The 18,928-nt window shown below is 41.2% G+C and overlaps 1 protein-coding gene across 3 annotated transcripts in view; it reads left to right on the top strand.

Annotated features, from left to right (window-relative positions):
• Positions 1-18,928, top strand: part of CDK17 (cyclin dependent kinase 17) — a 74,735-nt gene that overhangs the window by 23,720 nt on the left and 32,087 nt on the right. The window contains exons 1-3 of one of the 3 annotated variants that reach the window (XM_035126753.2): positions 653-5,734; positions 6,647-6,795; positions 12,366-12,530. In XM_035126753.2, coding sequence (XP_034982644.1) covers positions 6,678-6,795; positions 12,366-12,530 — 283 coding nt within the window. In that variant the 5' untranslated portion in view covers positions 653-5,734; positions 6,647-6,677. Of the gene's footprint in view, positions 1-652; positions 5,735-6,646; positions 6,796-12,365; positions 12,531-18,928 lie in introns of those variants that run through there. The other 2 variants (XM_035126752.2, XM_060279710.1) reach the window with 2 other exon arrangements.

Genomic DNA, 18,928 nt, shown 5'->3' with positions numbered 1-18,928 from the left:
CAGATGTTTCCCAAATCTGTTTACCTCCCCATACCCTTTCTGGATTATGGAGAAAGCTAGAGAGTTCCAGAAAAACGTCTACTTCTGCTTCATTGACTATGCAAAAGCCTTTGACTGTGTCGACCACAGCAAACTATGGCAAGTTCTTAAAGAAATGGGAGTGCCTGATCACCTCACCTGTCTCCTGAGAAATCTCTATGTGGGACAAGAAGCTACAGTTAGAACTGGATATGGAACAACTGATTGGTTCAAAATTGGGAAAGGAGTACGACAAGGTTGTATATTGTCTCCCTGCTTATTTAACTTATATGCAGAATTCATCATGCGAAAAGCTGGACTAGATGAATCCCAAGCCGGAATTAAGATTGCCGGAAGAAATATCAACAACCTCAGATATGCAGATGACACAACCTTGATGGCAGAAAGTGAGGAGGAATTAAAGAACCTTTTAATGAGGGTGAAAGAGGAGAGTGCAAAATATGGTCTGAAGCTCAACATCAAAAAAACCAAGATCATGGCCACTGGTCCCATCACCTCCTGGCAAATAGAAGGGGAAGAAATGGAGGCAGTGAGAGATTTTACTTTCTTGGGCTCCTTGATCACTGCAGATGGTGACAGCAGTCACGAAATTAAAAGACGCCTGCTTCTTGGGAGAAAAGCAATGACAAACCTAGACAGCATCTTAAAAAGCAGAGACATCACCTTGCCTACAAAGGTCCGTATAGTTAAAGCTATGGTTTTCCCGGTAGTGATGTATGGAAGTGAGAGCTGGACCATAAAGAAGGCTGATCGCCGAAGAATTGATGCTTTTGAATTATGGTGCTGGAGGAGACTCTTGAGAGTCCCATGGACTGCAAGAAGATCAAACCTATCCATTCTTAAGGAAATCAGCCCTGAGTGCTCCCTGGAAGGACAGATCGTGAAGCTGAGGCTCCAATACTTTGGCCACCTCATGAGAAGAGAAGAATCTTTGGAAAAGACCTTGATGTTGGGAAAGATGGAGGGCACTAGGAGAAGGGGACGACAGAGGACGAGATGGTTGGACAGTGTTCTCGAAGCTACGAACATGAGTTTGACCAAACTGCGGGAGGCAGTGGAAGACAGGAGTGCCTGGCGTGCTATGGTCCATGGCGTCACGAAGAGTCGGACACGACTAAACGACTAAACAACAACAACACCCTTTCTGGACATACACTCTCCACTTTCTCTTCTTCTTGGAGGGCAATAAGCATGTTTCACTGGATTTTAGCAGAAGTGAAATGATGATCAAGCTCACGTTTTATACATTGTCTCTCCCCACCTCTTTATATTGGAAATATGCACATCTCTTCAAGTACTAGTGCTTATATACAAAAACATGCAGGTGGGCTCTGTCTAGGAGGCTACTGCCTCCCAAAAAGTTGCTGTTGATATCTAGGGGTTGATATCTTGAGAGCAGCATATTGTAGCCTCAGGAAGTTGCAGTGGATGCAAGGAGTAGGAGGAAATCAGAGAGGCCATTTTGCGCCATCCACTTGAAAAAGGGTGCCTTTGGATCCAAGTGTGTGATTTTAGGGGTGGGAACCATGTTGCAATAGTTTCTTCTCATAATTCCGTCAGCTCTGGCAGCACACTAGTCATCTGCTAAAAGGCATTTGTTACCTGGAAAGAACTTCCACACTCTGTTGGAACTGTGACATCATTAAAGGTGTGTGTCTGCTTTTACTGGTCATGAGTTTTCAAGTGTTCTGTTGCTGCCTCGGGTCATTTCTGTTGCTTTATACAGATGGCATGGCTTTCATTTACTAATTACAAGTTCTTCTCCTGTTTATTGTCACAGACAGACATTAATACCCATAATTTTGTTGTTCTTCCTAGGTCTGTTGTGTTAGGGGTCCGATTTGTCACATGTATAAGAAATCTTTGTATCATCTATGCCTCCAGAAATGTATTGGACTGCCCATTTATCCTTGTTGATTTTTAGATTGGTATAAATTGTTGTGCCCATGTTACTTCAGAGAGTCAGATCAGCTAGGTGAGTGAGAAGCAGGTGGAAGCAGGCTTATTTTGGTATAGAAATATAAAGGCTTTGCGCTAGACAGAACTGTGTCTGGCAGCAGGGGCCATCTTGATTATTACCATATATATGTCTCTTCCTTTTTTAAATTTGAAAGCTGAACACTATGCCAGCAAGATGTGCTACCCCTCCCTACAATGAAATGAAAGACAGCAGAGTTGAACATGGGCGTAGCCAGGGGAGGCAGGGATGGGCAGTTCCCCCCCAAATATATATAAAAAAACCAAAAAAAAAATACATAGTAAACTGAGGTTCTGGCCCCCAACAAAAGGCCTGGCTATGCCCATGGAGCTGAACTCTGTAACACTCTTTAGTTTACCCTGCTGTCTTTTTTTCTGTTCAGAGGCAAGTATGCACTGCTCTGAAAACTTGGGGGGGTGGGGATGATTATTGTAAAACTGTCCACTAAAGAGAGGTCATGAATGTAGCCTCTTATACAGTGGTACCTCAGGTTAAGAACTTAATTCGTTCTGTAGGTCCGTTCTTAACCTGAAACTGTTATTAACCTGAGGAACCACTTTAGCTAATGGGGCCTCCCGCTGCCGCCGCTGTGCGATTTCTGTTCTCATCCTGAAGCAAAGTTCTTAACCCGAGGTACTATTTCTGGGTTAGCAGAGCCTGTAACCTGAAGCGTCTGTAACCTGAAGCGTCTGTAACCCGAGGTACCACTGTATAGCTAGTAGTACAAATACAGTGGTACCTCATGTTACTTACCGTCCCCCTTACAAATGCTGTGGGTTACGCAATGTGGGTTACGCAACAAGTAGATGCCCCTTGTTGTGACCTTTGCCCCGGGATGTGAGCAGAAGTTGTGCTCCGTCGGCATGGCAGCAGCAGGAGGCACCATTAGCGAATGCACGCCTCATGTTACGAGCGGTTTCCTGTTACGGATGGACCTCCAGAACGGATTAAGTACGTAACACGAGGTACCACTGTACAGCAGACGACATAATTGCCCATCAGCTAACATCATAATTGTATCACTGCAGGCCCTAAAAAATTGAGTACATTTATCACATGCTGCCAATAGCTGCGGATGCCGTGTAAATGAAGCTTTGTCTGAAATTACAGCTGCCTCTCTTCGTATTTGATACCATAACTATTTGTGCTAAGAATGACTTGCTTTGTTAATTTTCAACAGCTTTGCAAGTAGGGAGAATGAAAGCCCTGCAGAAGAAGGCAAACACTTCCATGTAAAAGTGCACTGACTTGCATGACCCCATCCTTTGCAGCCTGTTGACTCCAAGGCCGACTGTTGAAAGTGGCTCAGGTTGGGATGTACAAAAACACCGCAGGATCTTCATATGAGCTTTCTTTTGCTGTCTTCCAGCTTCTGGAACTAGAAGTTGGCTAAGTCATTGTGGGAAAGAGGAGCATCTACATTGTGGGGATAGCTTAATCATCATTGCCACATGAGGTTGAGGCACTGGTAGCATGCAATCAGAGCTTCATAGAAAAGCAGACTATCGAAGTCAGATTAGAGTGTGGAATTTAGTGGGTTATATCCAGTGTTCATTGTGAGTTTTAATGTTCCACAACAGAGGAATACAGCAGGTGTGCTAGCAGGAACTGGTCTTCCAACAGATTCTGCAAGCTGTTGCACAAAGTCAGCAACAACCAGCTTATGCTTTTTCTCTATTTTTGTGCACAGAATTCTGCTGGTGGAGAACATTTCACCAGTGGAACAAGTATACCTCTGCATGACTTCAGCTTGTAGCTACATTGCACACAACCTTTTATGTGTTTGTACCTCACACTTTAGCCAGCAACAGTACCATTTACTATTGTATTGTGCCTAGAAATGGAATTAGTTTCCACTAGAAAACAAATACGTCTATCAATGTCTTAATATAATGAAGGGCATTCATTTTCAGGTTACTGGCAGGGGCTGGTTCTTGAATATTACATTTTATTATTTATTTATTTTGCATAAATTTCCAGTCTTCAGCAGCGTATGCCTGAAAAAACTCAGATGTTAAATGCTGCATTAGTTCAGTTCTGAGCTGCATTTGTTTATTTATTAAATTTATATCCCCACCCTTCCTCCCAAAGGAGCCCAGAATGGATTCAAAGCTATTCTTAAGCAGTACAGTGGTACCTCGGTTTACAAACACAATTGGTTCCGGAAGTCTGTACTTAACCTGAAGCGTACTTAACCTGAAGTGAACTTTCCCATTGAAAGTAACGGAAAGTGGATTAATCTGTTTCAGACAGGTCCACAGAGTACTTAAACTGAAAATACTCAAACCGAGGCGTACTTAAACCGAGGTATGACTGTATACTGTATTTCTTTTGCCAAATTCTAATTCTTTTAGTTTGTGTTTGGATACCAGTGAAACAAATGTATCTTTGTCAGATTAGCAGTGTTTTTTGGCGGTGCGGGGGCAGGTTGCCTGTAGGAGTCTTTTTGTATTGCTGTTCAGACTTCTGCAGAAAGGAGTATAATTTGTATGTGGTTATACAGTATCTGCCTAAACATTATGGGTCCTTTGGACTAAAAACTATATGTACTCAGCCCATGTTCTGCACATCAAAAACAATTGCAACTCAAAAATAGAATAGGTTTCCCCCTTGGTTGAAAGTGCCAGGTATGGAAAGTAAATATGTCTTGCGTTCCCATTTCATCTCTGGGTTTCAAATGTTACTGCAGCAACATGGGAAGCTAACAGAAGGGAGTAGCAACCATGCCTTTCTTCTAATGCAACGTTTGGGTCTGAGGATCGCAGGATTCATAAACTAATTTTTAAAATACTTAAACTGGCCACAGCACATGAATCAGATACTTTTACGAAGTCTGTTCGCCAACACAATGAGACTCACACAGAACATCCCTCTGGACTTAATTTACCCTTTGTTTTATAATGCTTTCTTGCGCATTGATAGGAAGTAAGGAATAAGTCATACATTCCATTGGTTCTAATGTGGAAGATGTTTCCACGTCATTGTACTTTAGTCCCAAAGATTTTCCATAATTGATGGCTCATCTTAAGCACAAGAACTATAACCAAACAGAAAAATCTTCCTGTTTTACTATTTTATAAAATTAAAATTAAAAAATACGGTAACTTTTTATTGTAGTTCCTGATCTGCTTTGCCTTCATATTTCTAGCACTTCTGTTTGAAACATGGTCCAGTTTTGAACAAGTCCATCAAAAAGTGAGCAAATAGTTTGGAGAAGCTGGCCCAGCCTGCTCTCAATAGGAAGCCATATTATCCCACCCCGCCCCCTTTTCCCTTTCCATGTTATTCTAATTGCTTTATTTGCTTTCCTACCACCTTGAGAGATTGTCATACAGATGGGGGAGTAATATTTCATGCCCAGTAAGCCTGTACTGGGATTTGGAAGCATTTGAATTCAGCTAAGGGGAATTGCCACAAATCTCTGCTGTCCTCTTCCCTGAGTCCTGTGTATATGCTAGAAGACGGGAGTGGGTCAGAGTCTATCCCTTCAACTAAGCAAAGAATGAGAGCATATTATAGCTTGGGAGTGGGGGAGCTTCTTGTGTTTTGTTGGGGTTAGGCGGACTGTCACCAGGAAATAATTTTGTAGTGACCCGGAAAGGACATTTGTGGAAATCTGTTCTGACCACATCCATCAAGGATTGCCCTCATTGCGCTTTTGATCTCCCACCCAGCCTGCTTGTGTAGGAGAGCGATCTCACTGGAAAATTGTGAAAGGTGTGTTCTGGTTTTGCTGCAGAAGGCTGTTGCATGAAGTTTATCTAATGCAGCAGTGGTGAACCGTTGTCTCTCCAGATCTTGCTGAACTACAGTTCCCATCATCCATTGCAAGCATGGTCAGGGATGATGGGAATTGTAGTTCAACAACATTTGGAGAGCTGAAAGTGCACCACTTAAGGTTCCTTCTAATTTGAAGGAGCTTTAATTCACTTGTAATTATTCCAGTCCCAACAGAATTGTGTATACAAACTCTCCTCCAAACCCATCCTCCACACCAGGCATCCCCAAACTGCAGCCCTCCAGATGTTTTGGCTTACAACTCCCATGATCCCTAGCTAACAGGACCAGTGGTCAGGGATGATGGGAATTGTAGTCCAAAACATCTGGAGGGCCGAAGTTTGGGGATGCCTGTTCCACACAGTCAAATCTCCCAGGAAGTGCTTCTATTGGTTAGACCTCCCTTAAATTTCATCATAACCCATAAGATGTAACTTTTTAAAATTACACCATCTACATATGAAGTTGGACAGCAGGAACACATAGATGAAGAATATTCTAGTTGGTCACAACACAGTTGTGGAACTACCATTTTCTAGAGATTTGTCAGTCTAACCCTGTAAAACTTTGATTGGTTTTAAAAAGCGGAGACTCTGGGTGTGTTATAATAAATGTGTGGTTTCTTTTAATGGGGTATTTTATTTTGTTACAACTTACCCACCACAAGCCAAGATAAGCCAGAATAGAACTGAGATAAACATTAAGCAGTGTTAAATTCAAAAGTTCAAAACTTAGCTCTTTTGTTAAAATGACCTTACAAAGTTTAGATTGATAGAAGCAATCAGCACTAAACACATTTTTTTCTTATGGTTGAAACAAGTGTTTAAAATAACAACTTTCTTATTTTAATAGGCTTCCTTGAGCCAGACGTATTACAGATAGAATGAAAAAGTTCAAGAGGAGACTTTCCCTAACGTTGCGTGGGAGCCAGACGATTGATGAGTCACTTTCTGAACTGGCCGAACAAATGACTATTGAAGAAAACAGCAGTAAAGATAACGGTAAAAATAACCGCTTTGCTTAAATTTTATCAAGTATTTATGAAAACTGTTATTCTTTTAATGAAAAAAGTTACTTGCAGCAAGAGTGATGAATTTAAATTAGTTTTAACGTTTTTATTTAGAATAACAAGTGTGTATCTTTACTTTCGGAAGTAATTGCAAGTAATATATGTTAAATATATTTATTAAGGTCGAGTTACTACATATTTGATGGGAATGCTTCAAAAATGCCTTTGGGTCTAGCCTTGTATCATTAACACATGAAGCTGCAAAAATGTGGTATCATTTCATACTTAACTAGCAGAATTGCCACTTCTGTACTGTTCCAATTTACTGCCTTGTAAATTATGGTATTCAGTATTGTGTTTATAATACTGCTTTCAATTTATTTATTTTTGCAGCTGTGTAAAATATCAGCTGATGAGTTGTTTAGAAAGCATAAGCTGAATTCCCAAACTCATGACTTCTTAAAAGCACTGAACAGTGTGCATGGCTTGTCCGATAGTGGTGTTTTGTAGTATAACGGATGAGATTGATTGTACAACATCTCATTGATGATCATGTGAATTGGGGCAGCAGGAATCGGTAGTCCAACAAAATTGGAAGGGATTCTAGTGTCTTACTGCTAGGAAGATTTCGGTATTTCAAATTTCTGTGCCAAGGTAATCCAAATTCTTCACACACATCCATACATGTTTCCTTAATTGATTTATATTTCTTTAATTTGCATAATATGGCAGAAGACTGTCTCTCAGTGGTGCTTTGCATGCACAAGGCCCCAGATCCCGTTCTTTGTGCAACTGGTTAACTGGCTTAGAGTGACATCTGCCTGGGATCCTGGCGAGTAACTGTTGATCAATAGCTTAGAAGAAGCTATGATGAACAGTCTAATAGACTGAGCAATATATACAGTGGTACCTCGGGTTACAAACCCCTTGGGTTACAAACACTTTGGGTTACAGACTCTGCTAACCTGGAAGTAGTACCTCGGGTTAAGAACTTTACCTCAGGATGAGAACACAAATTGCGCGGCAGTGGCGGTGGGAGGCTCCATTAGCTAAAGTGGTATCTCAGGTTAAGAACGGTACCACTGTATAAGAAATAGTTTACCTCTATAGGAGTAGAAGCTGCAGCAAAGATTGTCAACGACACTTCAGCAGTGTTTATGGTTCTCTTAATTTCATGCAGATTATTTGAGTAGTGGTCACAGTTCCTATGCATGTGGGAAAGCTAGTTGTGATGCGTTATATAGAAAAGGAGAAGTTGCATAAAGGTGGGCGTGCCTTATTCAGACCTGAGAATGAGTCAAATTATACAGTTCACTATCTGAAGGATTGTTTCTTAAGGCATAGCTTAACTTCTCAGACTGTATTATTCTGATATACATAAGCATTAAATATACATGTGTGTGTGTGTTCAGAGCAGAATATCCTTCCTTGCTCACATGCTGCGTTTCCTCTTGCAACAATTCAGAATGAATAATACTGTATTGACTTGCCATTACACAGCCAAATCCTGGCCCACATGTGTGCTTGTCTAAGGAAATTGAACTCTTATGTTTATTGCTGCTGTATAAAAGGCATTCATGAAGTCATGGCTAGAACTGTCACCTCAGGCCTTTGAGAACAGAACCCTGCTGCTAACTCTCATTTTTAAGTAACTGTATGTATAGAGAAAGCAAAGCTTTGTGGGAAGAAGGAACAAATAGTAGCAGAAGGGAAGAGAACATTATGTGTGGGGCGGAAGAGTGTGTAGGAAGGGGGAGGAGCATCACAAAGTACTGCAAGGAAATCATGAACAAGAGGGCGAAGGACAGTGTACTCTTGGTGTTGTTGTTTTTAGTCAGATAGGAAGTGGAGTAGATTTAACCCTGGCAAATGAGATTTTGCATTACCGGTCCTTTTGACTATGTGGCCTTTTAAGCCTTTTTCAAATATACTGTTTATATTTACACATTTTGGAAGCTTCAAGCTGCACTGACCACCTGGGAAAAGGTGGTGCAGGGAGCAGAGGACACATTCCATAAATGTTAGGGATATAATTTACTGTTGGCATCTGTTTGTCTCAAGAGACAATGAAAGTGCACCTCCAGGGGTGCAGTCAAACCGCTGCTAACAGCACCAAAGTGAGCTCCCCAGGGCACTGGTGCTAAGGCACCAGTAAGGACCAGTTTTGCTATTTCCAGTTTGGCTTGAAGCCTTTGCTTATAGATCTTGCACTGCTGGCATCTTCATGGTAAAGCATGCAACATAAAGCTTGTTGTTGATCCAAAGTCCAACACGCATATTGTACACAGCTAGATATAAATCTATAGCTAGATATAAATCTATATGACTACAGTTGAACATTTCACCAGAGAGTTTCTCTGTCCCTTGGCTGCCAAGCATCTTGCTATATGAAATGCTTCCTGATTCTGTTCCTAAGCAACTGCTTTGTTTTGTATTTAGAGAGTGCACTTCTGTTTTTCTGGAAATTGTTGTTTATACGCTTTCCATAATCCACAAAGAAACTTAGAGCTGTGTTAATACCTGTCCGTTTCCCCTTCTGAGATCTGTTACTGTTTAATTTAAGGCTCCTGCAAGTCATCTTGAATTGATTTCTCTTAGAGTATCCTAGCTGTTTTCTGATCAGTCGCAAATTCTGGGTAGACATCACCCTCATTTAGAGGACCAGAATATCCTGCTGTGGTGAACAGTTGCCAAGGAAAGGCTCTTGACACACAGAAATAAAGTTTATGGCCATTCCCTTGATGGCTAGGTTCCAGAATATGTAAATCTTAATAATCCAGAGATGCTTTTGTGGGATCTGTGGGAAAGTAGTAAGATGATTTCATCATAAGAAGCAGTTCACCAAATATCAACAAGGGAGTTAAATATATACCAGTATGCTTGTGGGATTGCCTCAGCCCATATATGTCTATTTAATCTGCAAAACCGGCACTGTTGCAAGTGCTACAAAATACTCATTGCACACTTTTAAGAAATGGATCTTTCAGTGTGCAATCTTTTGCCCAACATGGAATCTTTTGCCCAACGTGGGGCACAAACCCACGATCCTGTGATTAAGAGTCTCACGCTCTGTTGTTGGCATCTGTCTGTCTTGAGAGAGACAAAATTCTACTGAATGAGCTAGTCACCTTTGCTTCAGAGAAGCAAAGGGAAACCATGAACATGATTATTTAATGAGCACAAATGGATTGTGGTCGAACAACAGGATGTGCCTTTTTATATAAAAAAACAACCCTGTTAACGTCCATCTAGCCGTCGGAAGCTTTTCACTACGGTCTGGAAGTGGTTGAGCGTAGGTGTTTTATCATGTTTCACCCTGTCTTACAGGGTTGTTATGTAGAAGAGACAATATGAAATAACAGCGTTAACTTTTGATTCACTGTGTGCTACTCACAGCTTCTGAAAATATAGCTAGGCAAGCAGAATTGCTCCAGTGTCTGCGCTGTGCATAAGTACGTGATAGTGGCGGAGACTTAGGAGGAATCATAATAAGCGGAGAACAAAGGCCAGAGAGGTTGACTGCCCTCCGTTCCTGCTGCCCCACATACCCCCTTCCCATGCTAAGTTGCCTTTCTCCTTTCTCTTTCCCTTGGTCCCTCTCCATCTCCTGCCCTTTGACCCTGCTCCTTTTGTTCTTCCAGCTTGCTCCCCCTCCTTTGGGCTCTCTTGCCACTCAGTCAGTCCTCTCAGACATTTTCTGTCAGCTTGAAGGTTGTGCCTTTAAGCTTGGAAGGTTTCCTGCGGCCTGGCTTTGGACAGTGTTGTGCTTAAGAAGCTCTACAACAGTGGCAATGCCTTTGCCTTGGTGAACTCTTCTTCCCAGCTTGCAGGACGCCCTGCTTTCTGGAGGCAGAGAGGTGCTAATAAGTAGGGTATATGATACCTTCAAGGGCAATAAAGAATGCTAGCAGCATTGGTTTGTTGCTTGGGTAGTGCTATTCAAGAGGGTAATATAGGAGGCAGGGGTACCTGTTTCATCCAGTCACATACAGTACCTTGCCTTAAAATTACTTGGATTGTCCCTCAGGAAAGAGAAATGAATAGGTCTGAAAAAACATTTCACATTCCTAGTTGCCATTATCACATTCCTAGGATGTGAGGGTCCTGGGTACAAGGTTAAACAAGAATTGTTCCTGTGTAGAGAATTGTAATGAATTGAGCTGCCCTCTGCTTAACTCAAAATAGAAAGCAGGTCAGTTCATAGGAATAATTTGTTACAGTTTTCTCCTTGTAGAAAAGAACATGTTATTACAATACAAGTATGTGTATACAGTATATTGCTGAAAGTAAACAGATCACACTAATGTGTTCCTACATGAGAGTAAAAATGTAATCAACGAAGTGACACAAAGATATGCTTGCATTTTAGCAAATAAACACTTTGCAGTTTAAAAAGTGCTTTTTTCCTCTTTGAGGAAATTTGGCTACTTATTTCAATTAAATTATGGATCCAAAAATTCACAAAAGCTCATAAACTTTCCACGCATAGGATTGGACTTTTCACTGTTTAGGTCTAATAGAAGAAGAAAACTTGTCAGTGTGGGATTACTTTTGAACAATCTGTTTCTTGCAGATTTGTTTAGTTTTAATCAAAGGTATTTCATGAATATCTTAAGGCTTTTTAACAGACAGTGTCGGTTCTTTGATGTATTAATTGAATAAATTTATGTAATTCAGTAACATCTGAGGCCATTTAGTTTTCTTACCATGTTTTCTCTATGGTTGTTTTTTTAAAAAGGTACTTGATGATATATTTATTATGCTATGCTTATGTTGGTGTATTCTAAATTCACAAAATGGAATATTACTGTTTCTGCATGTATATGAGCCATCTTAAGGTTGGAACCTTTTCAGATGAGTCCATTAGGCAGGACTTTCAAAGAATGTGATTCCTTCAGCTTCCCAGCCACATTGTCTGAGAGATGACACACAGGGCTGCATGTACCCTGCATTAAAAATGTGAATTGCCTGGGCACAGAATTTTAGCATTATTCATCAGGAAAAGCTGGTGCAACTTGTTTAAATTTATGCAAATTCAGCAAACATGCAGATTTCTTTTTCACTGTGGACTCTATGCTGTGATGGCTTTGCACTACCCCTGAAAGGAAGGACATCTGATTTTTTTTCTGTTCACCTACTTACTGCTGCTCTCTTCAACCCTCTGCAGCAGCTGCTTTCTCTCCCTTTGCGATGAGCCAGAGGTGTCAATCTGTACAAGACCTTGATGATACAGGGGTGAATTGAATGCCTATATCTTGTGATTGCTGCATGCCTGCTAGGCTATACAATATTCTGGCTCTCAGCTATGCTTAGGGAGTTTTTCTGGCTCAGCTTCTGTGCACAGGGGGGAGTGAAAGCGAACATTTTTTATTGTGCATTTTCTTTTTGTGTGGTGTGCTTCACCGTTGATGATCTACCTTCCAGGTTTCAAATATTTTGAACCTCATTCAAATACCGCTGTAAGCAGACTGTGTGGTAACTCTGTTCTTTTCTCTATCTCTCTCAACATGTTCCTGAATTTCCTGCTTGTGGGATGAATTGGTTGGTGTTGGCAAATTTCAGAGCCTATTGTGAAGAATGGCAGACCTCCAACATCCCATAGTATGCACTCGTTCCTTCACCAGTACACGGGATCCTTCAAAAAGCCTCCGCTACGAAGACCACACAGTGTTATTGGTGGCAGCCTTGGCTCGTTCATGGCAATGCCAAGGAATGGAAGCAGATTAGGTAATGCGTCCTTATATTATCAATTCATTATGTGATTCTATGGCTTCTACACTCTAGAGTATCAGTAAGGCAATCATATTTCTAATATAGTAATAGAAATAAAACTAGTGGACACCATCTATGTAGGATGGCATCCTGGTTGGATGCAAAACAACAACTGTAAGCAGTAAACAAATCAAAACTCTAAGTATTAATTTATAAAACATTTGCATGTGAATGGCTAACATCTGGGAAGGTAGACTGTATCCCTCACATAGACCACAATCCAAATTGTTTGCCGCTGCCGCCGAGTTTTCTGGAGTCATGGAGCTACCACCACACCTACAGCCTGGCTGCTCAGAGTGGCGGCAACAGAAAGGAGGTGTGGAGCTGGGCTGAACAAATCAGTCATGATGCCTACCAGCTGTGAGAGCAACTCAGCATCCTGCAAATCCCAGGCTGATGTCACCTTCACTCCATTTCATTGCTATCCACTGAACTGTGTTGGGGATACCATTGGCGGCCTTCTGCCCACATTGCCAGTGGAGCAGCGCAAGTGCCACTTTATTGGCAGCAGTTGACAGGAGCCCAGCGGTTCATAGAATCGTGTATTTAAAGGCCGCTAAGATTGCAGTGCTGTGCATACTTAGGTGCGAGTAAGTCCCATTAAACTCAATGTGACTTACTTATGAGTAAACATGAATAGGATGGTGTTGTAAAGCCCTATTTGGGTGTTCACTCTTGTGATTCAAGAGCCCCACAGTATCAAGGGATACTGTCACCCTTCCAGAAAGGCCCAGTTATTCCAGACCAGAATGTGCCACAAAGCATGTACACGGCGTTATGGTGCTTCGCAAAAGAAGCTTCGAGAAATCTCAAGGTATACATCCTTCTGTATACTTACACATTCTAAATGGAAACTGCAGTTGTTGTCATCTCCTTGTCGGCTTCCTTCTTAAATGAAGCTTAAGATAGCAGTAACGTTTGGTGGTTGAAGCAATCAAAATAAAGATGGAGTGTAAATCATGAGTCCCTGTGATGAAACATTTGGGACTGACTGTTGATGGTGGTGGGAAGATGATATTGCCAGACTTCAGCCCATTGGCGAGAGATGACAGCTGTGAAAAACGCTTGCACAAGATTCATAACCAATCCATTCTTTACAGTCTCCTTCCTAACTTATGGTGATTTCTCCTCCTGCAATTATTTTGTTGTCTGAATCAATTACATGCTTTTATGTTACTGAATCCTTGGAATATTGCTTAAATATTCATGAGTGCAGGTTTCCCCCCACTCTCTTTGTATGGAAATTAACTGGCAGGCTTGCCAGTTCTTTGTGTCTGCAGATGTGAATTAGGTTTCCCAGAGGTGTAATTTTATGTCAATAAGCTCAAGATATAGAAGTCATTCCTATGAACAGAGTACAGCTTTGTCTGATAAGCAGAAGGGGACTTCAGTTGGTATAGTCAATTTCCTGCATCTGCCACTACTTCACCCAGTCAATTGTATTAAATTCATTCTTTTGCATAATGGGAATAACATCTACCATGCATGACTTTTTAATTAATACAAAGTGCATTTTTTGTTTTATTTTCAAGTAGATACAAGAATATTTAGGGCTATAAAAATAAATTTCTGCAAACAGAAGCTACTCCAGCTTAGCAAACTGCAGCAGTCATTATACCTAGCTTCTACTGAATTGGAAGCTTAAGCACTGTAATTGCCAAAATGGGTGCCATTACTCACAGAAGAATCCTTCGTATTTATAACAATGGAGTGATCGAATATTTTGTTGTCTGACAAAACTACTTAATCTGCAGATGGCATTTTTCAATAAAGCCTTCACCTTCCTCAGTCATTTTCCATATACCGTGTTTCTCATCTTATAAGACATGTCTTATATTTATTTTTTCCTCAAAAAAACACACTATGGCTTATTTTCAAGGGATGTCTTATTTTTTTCCTCCTCCTGCTGCTGCGGCCGGCATTGCTGCTGCGCCTATCATTATGTCTTATTTTCGGGGTATGGCTTATATTCCTTGAATGCTTAAAAATCCTGCTATGGCTTATTTTATGGGTATGTCTTAAAATATGAGAAACAGGGTAATTTATTTAAACATATATGTGACAATACACATACAAACATGTTTTATTGTATCAAAGGCCTATTTATAAACTCTGTACCTGGATTTGATTTAATTCCTTTTCCCTACAATACTAATAAATAAATATTTATTTAGTTGACAGTACTGGAATACATAATGGGAAATTGTAGGACCTCCTTTATTAGATCATTATTGGATGGATAATTATTTTCAAAATACATAGTCTATTGTATTTATTAGTGTATAGTGCTAGAATCTAGGCATTGTAGCATCAGGGTTTATTTAATTAGCTATCCATTTCTGTTATGGGAGCATAGTGCTAAAGTAGCATTTATTGGGGGGTGGGGAATCAAATAACAAAGTAAATGTTTAAAATGGCACAAAGCCTATAGTATCAGCAGGTGATTGCATCACCTTTGTCACCTAAACCTGAGTCAACACACATTGGATATTATATGTAATGGATGCACTTGCATATAGTCTAATGTGGCTTTTGCATAACTAGGCCTATGTTGATTGGACTTATGTATGTACACAACAGTTTATATGCACAGGTGGAACAGGTATAGTCTTTCTCCTCTCCCACACATTGATTGCACATGATTTGCCTGGAACATAAAGCAGCCTGTAACCCCATACTAAAGGAAATTAGCTTCTGTCAAAATCAAATATATGTATGCATTTCCATAGTGGGTATAATCTTCACCCCGCTCTCATCCTGTGCAGCTCAGAGAACGCCTGACTAGTTTTACTTTCAATTTCAAAGAATCTTGACTTACTGTTAGGTGCAAAAGAGGAATCCTGTTTTAAAGCAAACAATAGTTGGGCAGAAGATCAGCCAGGTTCTGGGTGATTTGCAGTAGATCAATAATTGCAGTAGGCAATATTTTTTCTGAATCCAAATATGTTAAAGAATAGCAGCAAAAAAATGACTCTTCCCACCTTGATTTTGAGATTCAATTTTGCATCTGCTGCCAGAGGCAGAGCCTATAGTGTATGTGTACCAAGTCTCTTCAGGGCCTCCAACCAGCAATGCCTCGCTTTAAGTTTCCTAGGGAACATAGGGTCCTTCCAGAATGAGACATTGTGGGTGAGGTAGGTTGCCCTACATGAGTCTGACCAAACTGTGGGAGGCAGTGGAAGACAGAAGTGCCTGGCGTGCTCTGGTCCATGGGGTCATGAAGAGTCGGACATGACTAAATGACTAAACAACAACAACAAGGTTGCCCTGAAGAGCAGCTGCTTTGCTGTGACAGCAGCAGCAAGTATTATTTAAAGTTTTGAGAAAACTATTAGACTAAACACTTTGTAACTTATGTGTCAGGATCGTGCGGTGGTTGCTCACAAGTAATGACGCCAGCTTCCAAACTGTCTTTTAACAGTATTATTGTGGACTATTTACAACGCACAGCTACGAAAACACGTCCATCTCAGTCACTCGCAGAATCCGGGAGTGCCCCCTTCCGTTTCCACCCCCACGTAAGAACTTGGGCACCCCCAGGCGCCGCCTCCCCCCTTTGTGTTTGACACCTCTGCGCAACTGGGGCGGCAGAAGTTGCATCTCCCTCTCTGAGCCCCCTTCCCTGAATTGGTGCAGGGGCACCTTGCTAGCATTGCTGACCCCTCTTCCCTCCTGGCTGACCGTTTCCCCTTCCTCCTCATTGGACCCACTGCTACCTTGGCTGGAAGAGGTACTGCTGGAGAGGAGGGGCCGGGGATCCCTCCTCCCGCGGACCCTCTGAGAGCCCCCTGACATGTTTTAAACCAGGCATCCCCAAACTTCGGCCCTCCAGATGTTTTGGACTACAATTCCCATCTTCCCCAACCACTGGGCCTGTCAGCTAGGGATAATGGGAGTTGTAGGCCAAAACATCTGGAGGGCCGAAGTTTGGGGATGCCTGTTTTAAACCATGGATTGAAGTTGTCTTGTTAGCAGTTAACCTTTGTTTTAACCAATATTCCAGGATTGCACATAACTCTAAGCAGACCAACACGGCTACCTACCTGTAACTGAGTTTCTTTGAAACTGTAATTTTTCTTGGCATAAGTCTTGACTGTATGAGAGGAGAAGGGAGAGAGCAGCACGCAAAGCCCAACACCCTTTTTAGACTCACTGAGGCTTCTCTGTGTTGCAGTAAACCATGGTTACATTTTACATATGAACCAGCCCGTTGTGTTGCTGGATTATTTCTTCTAGGGCAGTTTGTTTGGTTGTAGACTTGTGCCTTATTATTATATTTTTCATCCAGAGAAGTATGCACTCTTCCGTTTTTTGAAAAGGAATCTGTTAAATAATGTGCAGCATGACAAGATAATTCACACCACTGAATTCTTCAGAATGGCCTAGATATGCCTTTTATCTTACAGTCTTATGTTTCATCAAGAAAGTACTCCTTGTTTACTTTGAAAATCATAGATTTGGTGTCCCTAAGAAAAATACCGTAGTCTGTTCACATTTCCCTCACTGGAATACATTGACAAAAGCATTGTTAAGTCCTCTTAACAGTTTTGTTGTTTAGTCGTTTAGTCGTGTCCGACTCTTCATGACCCCATGGACCATAGCACGCCAGGCACTCCTGTCTTCCACTGCCTCCCGCAGTTTGCTCAGACTCATGTTCGTAGCTTCGAGAACACTGTCCAACCATCTCATCCTCTGTCATCCCCTTCTCCTTGTGCCCTCCATCTTTCCCAACATCAGGGTCTTTTCCAGGGAGTCTTCTCTTCTCATGAGGTGGCCAAAGTATTGGAGCCTCAGCTTCAGGATCTGTCCTTCCAGTGAGCACTCAGGGCTGATTTCCTTCAGAATGGATAGGTTTGATCTTCTTGCAGTCCATGGGACTCTCAAGAGTCTCCTCCAGCACCATAATTCAAAAGCATCAATTCTTCGGCGATCAGCCTCCTTTATGGACCAGCTCTCACTTCCATACATCACTACTGGGAAAACCATAGCTTTAACTATACGGACCTTTGTCAGCAAGGTGATGTCTCTGCTTTTTAAGATGCTGTCTAGGTTTGTCATTGCTTTTCTCCCAAGAAACAGGCATCTTTTAAATTTGTGGCTGCTGTCACCATCTGCAGTGATCATGGAACCCAAGAAAGTAAAATCTCTCACTGCCTCCATTTCTTCCCCTTCTATTTACCAGGAGGTGATGGGACCAGTTTTTTTTTATGTTGAGCTTCAACATAAAAAATGTTGAGCTTCTTTCACCCTCATTAAAAGGTTATTTAATTCATCCTCACTTTCTGCCATCAAGGTTGTGTCATCAGCATATCTGAGGTTGTTGATATTTCTTCTGGCAATCTTAATTCCGGCTTGGGATTCATCCAGTCCAGCCTTTTGCATGATGAATTATGCATATAAGTTAAATAAGCAGGGAGACAATATACAATATACAGCCTTGTCGTACTCCTTTCCCAATTTTGAACCAAGCAGTTGTTCCATATCCAATTCTAACTGAAGCGTCTTGTCCCACATAGAGATTTCTCAGGAGACAGGTGAGGTGATCAGGCACTCCCATTTCTTTAAGAACTTGCCATAGTTTGCTGTGGTCGACACAGTCAAATGCTTTAGCGTAGTCAATGAAGCAGAAGTAGATGTTTTTCTGGAACTCTCTAACTTTCTCCATAATCCAGCGCATGTTTGCAATTTGGTCTCTGGTTCCTCTGCCCCTTCGAAATCCAGCTTGCACTTCTGGGAGTTCTCAGAATTCTGCCTTGTAGAATTTTAAGCATAACCTTGCTAGGGTGTGAAATGAGCGCAATTGTGTGGTAGTTGGAGCATTCTTTGGCACTGCCCTTCTTTGGGATTGGGATGTAGACTGATCTTCTCCAATCCTCTGGCCACTGCTGAGTTTTCCAAACTTGCTGGCATATTGAGTGTAGCACCTTAACAGCATCATCTTTTAATCTTTTAACCTTAACAGTTACCCAGCATCTTTATAAACAACAACAACTAGACATTTTCCTGGTTACAGGTAGGTAGCCGTGTTGGTCTGGGTCGAAGTAAAATAAAAAAATTCCTTCAGTAGCACCTTAAAGCACCTTAAAGACCAACTAAGTTTTTATTTTGGCACACGAAAGCTCATACCAAAATAAAAACTTAGTTGGTCTTTAAGGTGCTACTGAAGGAATTTTTTTAGACATTTCCCTATTTTTCCTTCATAAAGTTTTCATTAGAGGTAAATAATACAAATCTGAATGTAATTTAGTCATGACTAGTTGTGGTTCTGGTATGCTTTTCTCATTTCCTACTATCTTTTAAAAACACTAAAAAATACATGTAAATGTTGCATTCACAATTTGATGTTTACTATT

This window comes from Zootoca vivipara, chromosome 10 (genome assembly GCF_963506605.1).
Source record: "Zootoca vivipara chromosome 10, rZooViv1.1, whole genome shotgun sequence".
Lineage (NCBI taxonomy): Eukaryota > Metazoa > Chordata > Lepidosauria > Squamata > Lacertidae > Zootoca > Zootoca vivipara.
This window is presented reverse-complemented; position numbering and strand designations above follow the sequence as displayed.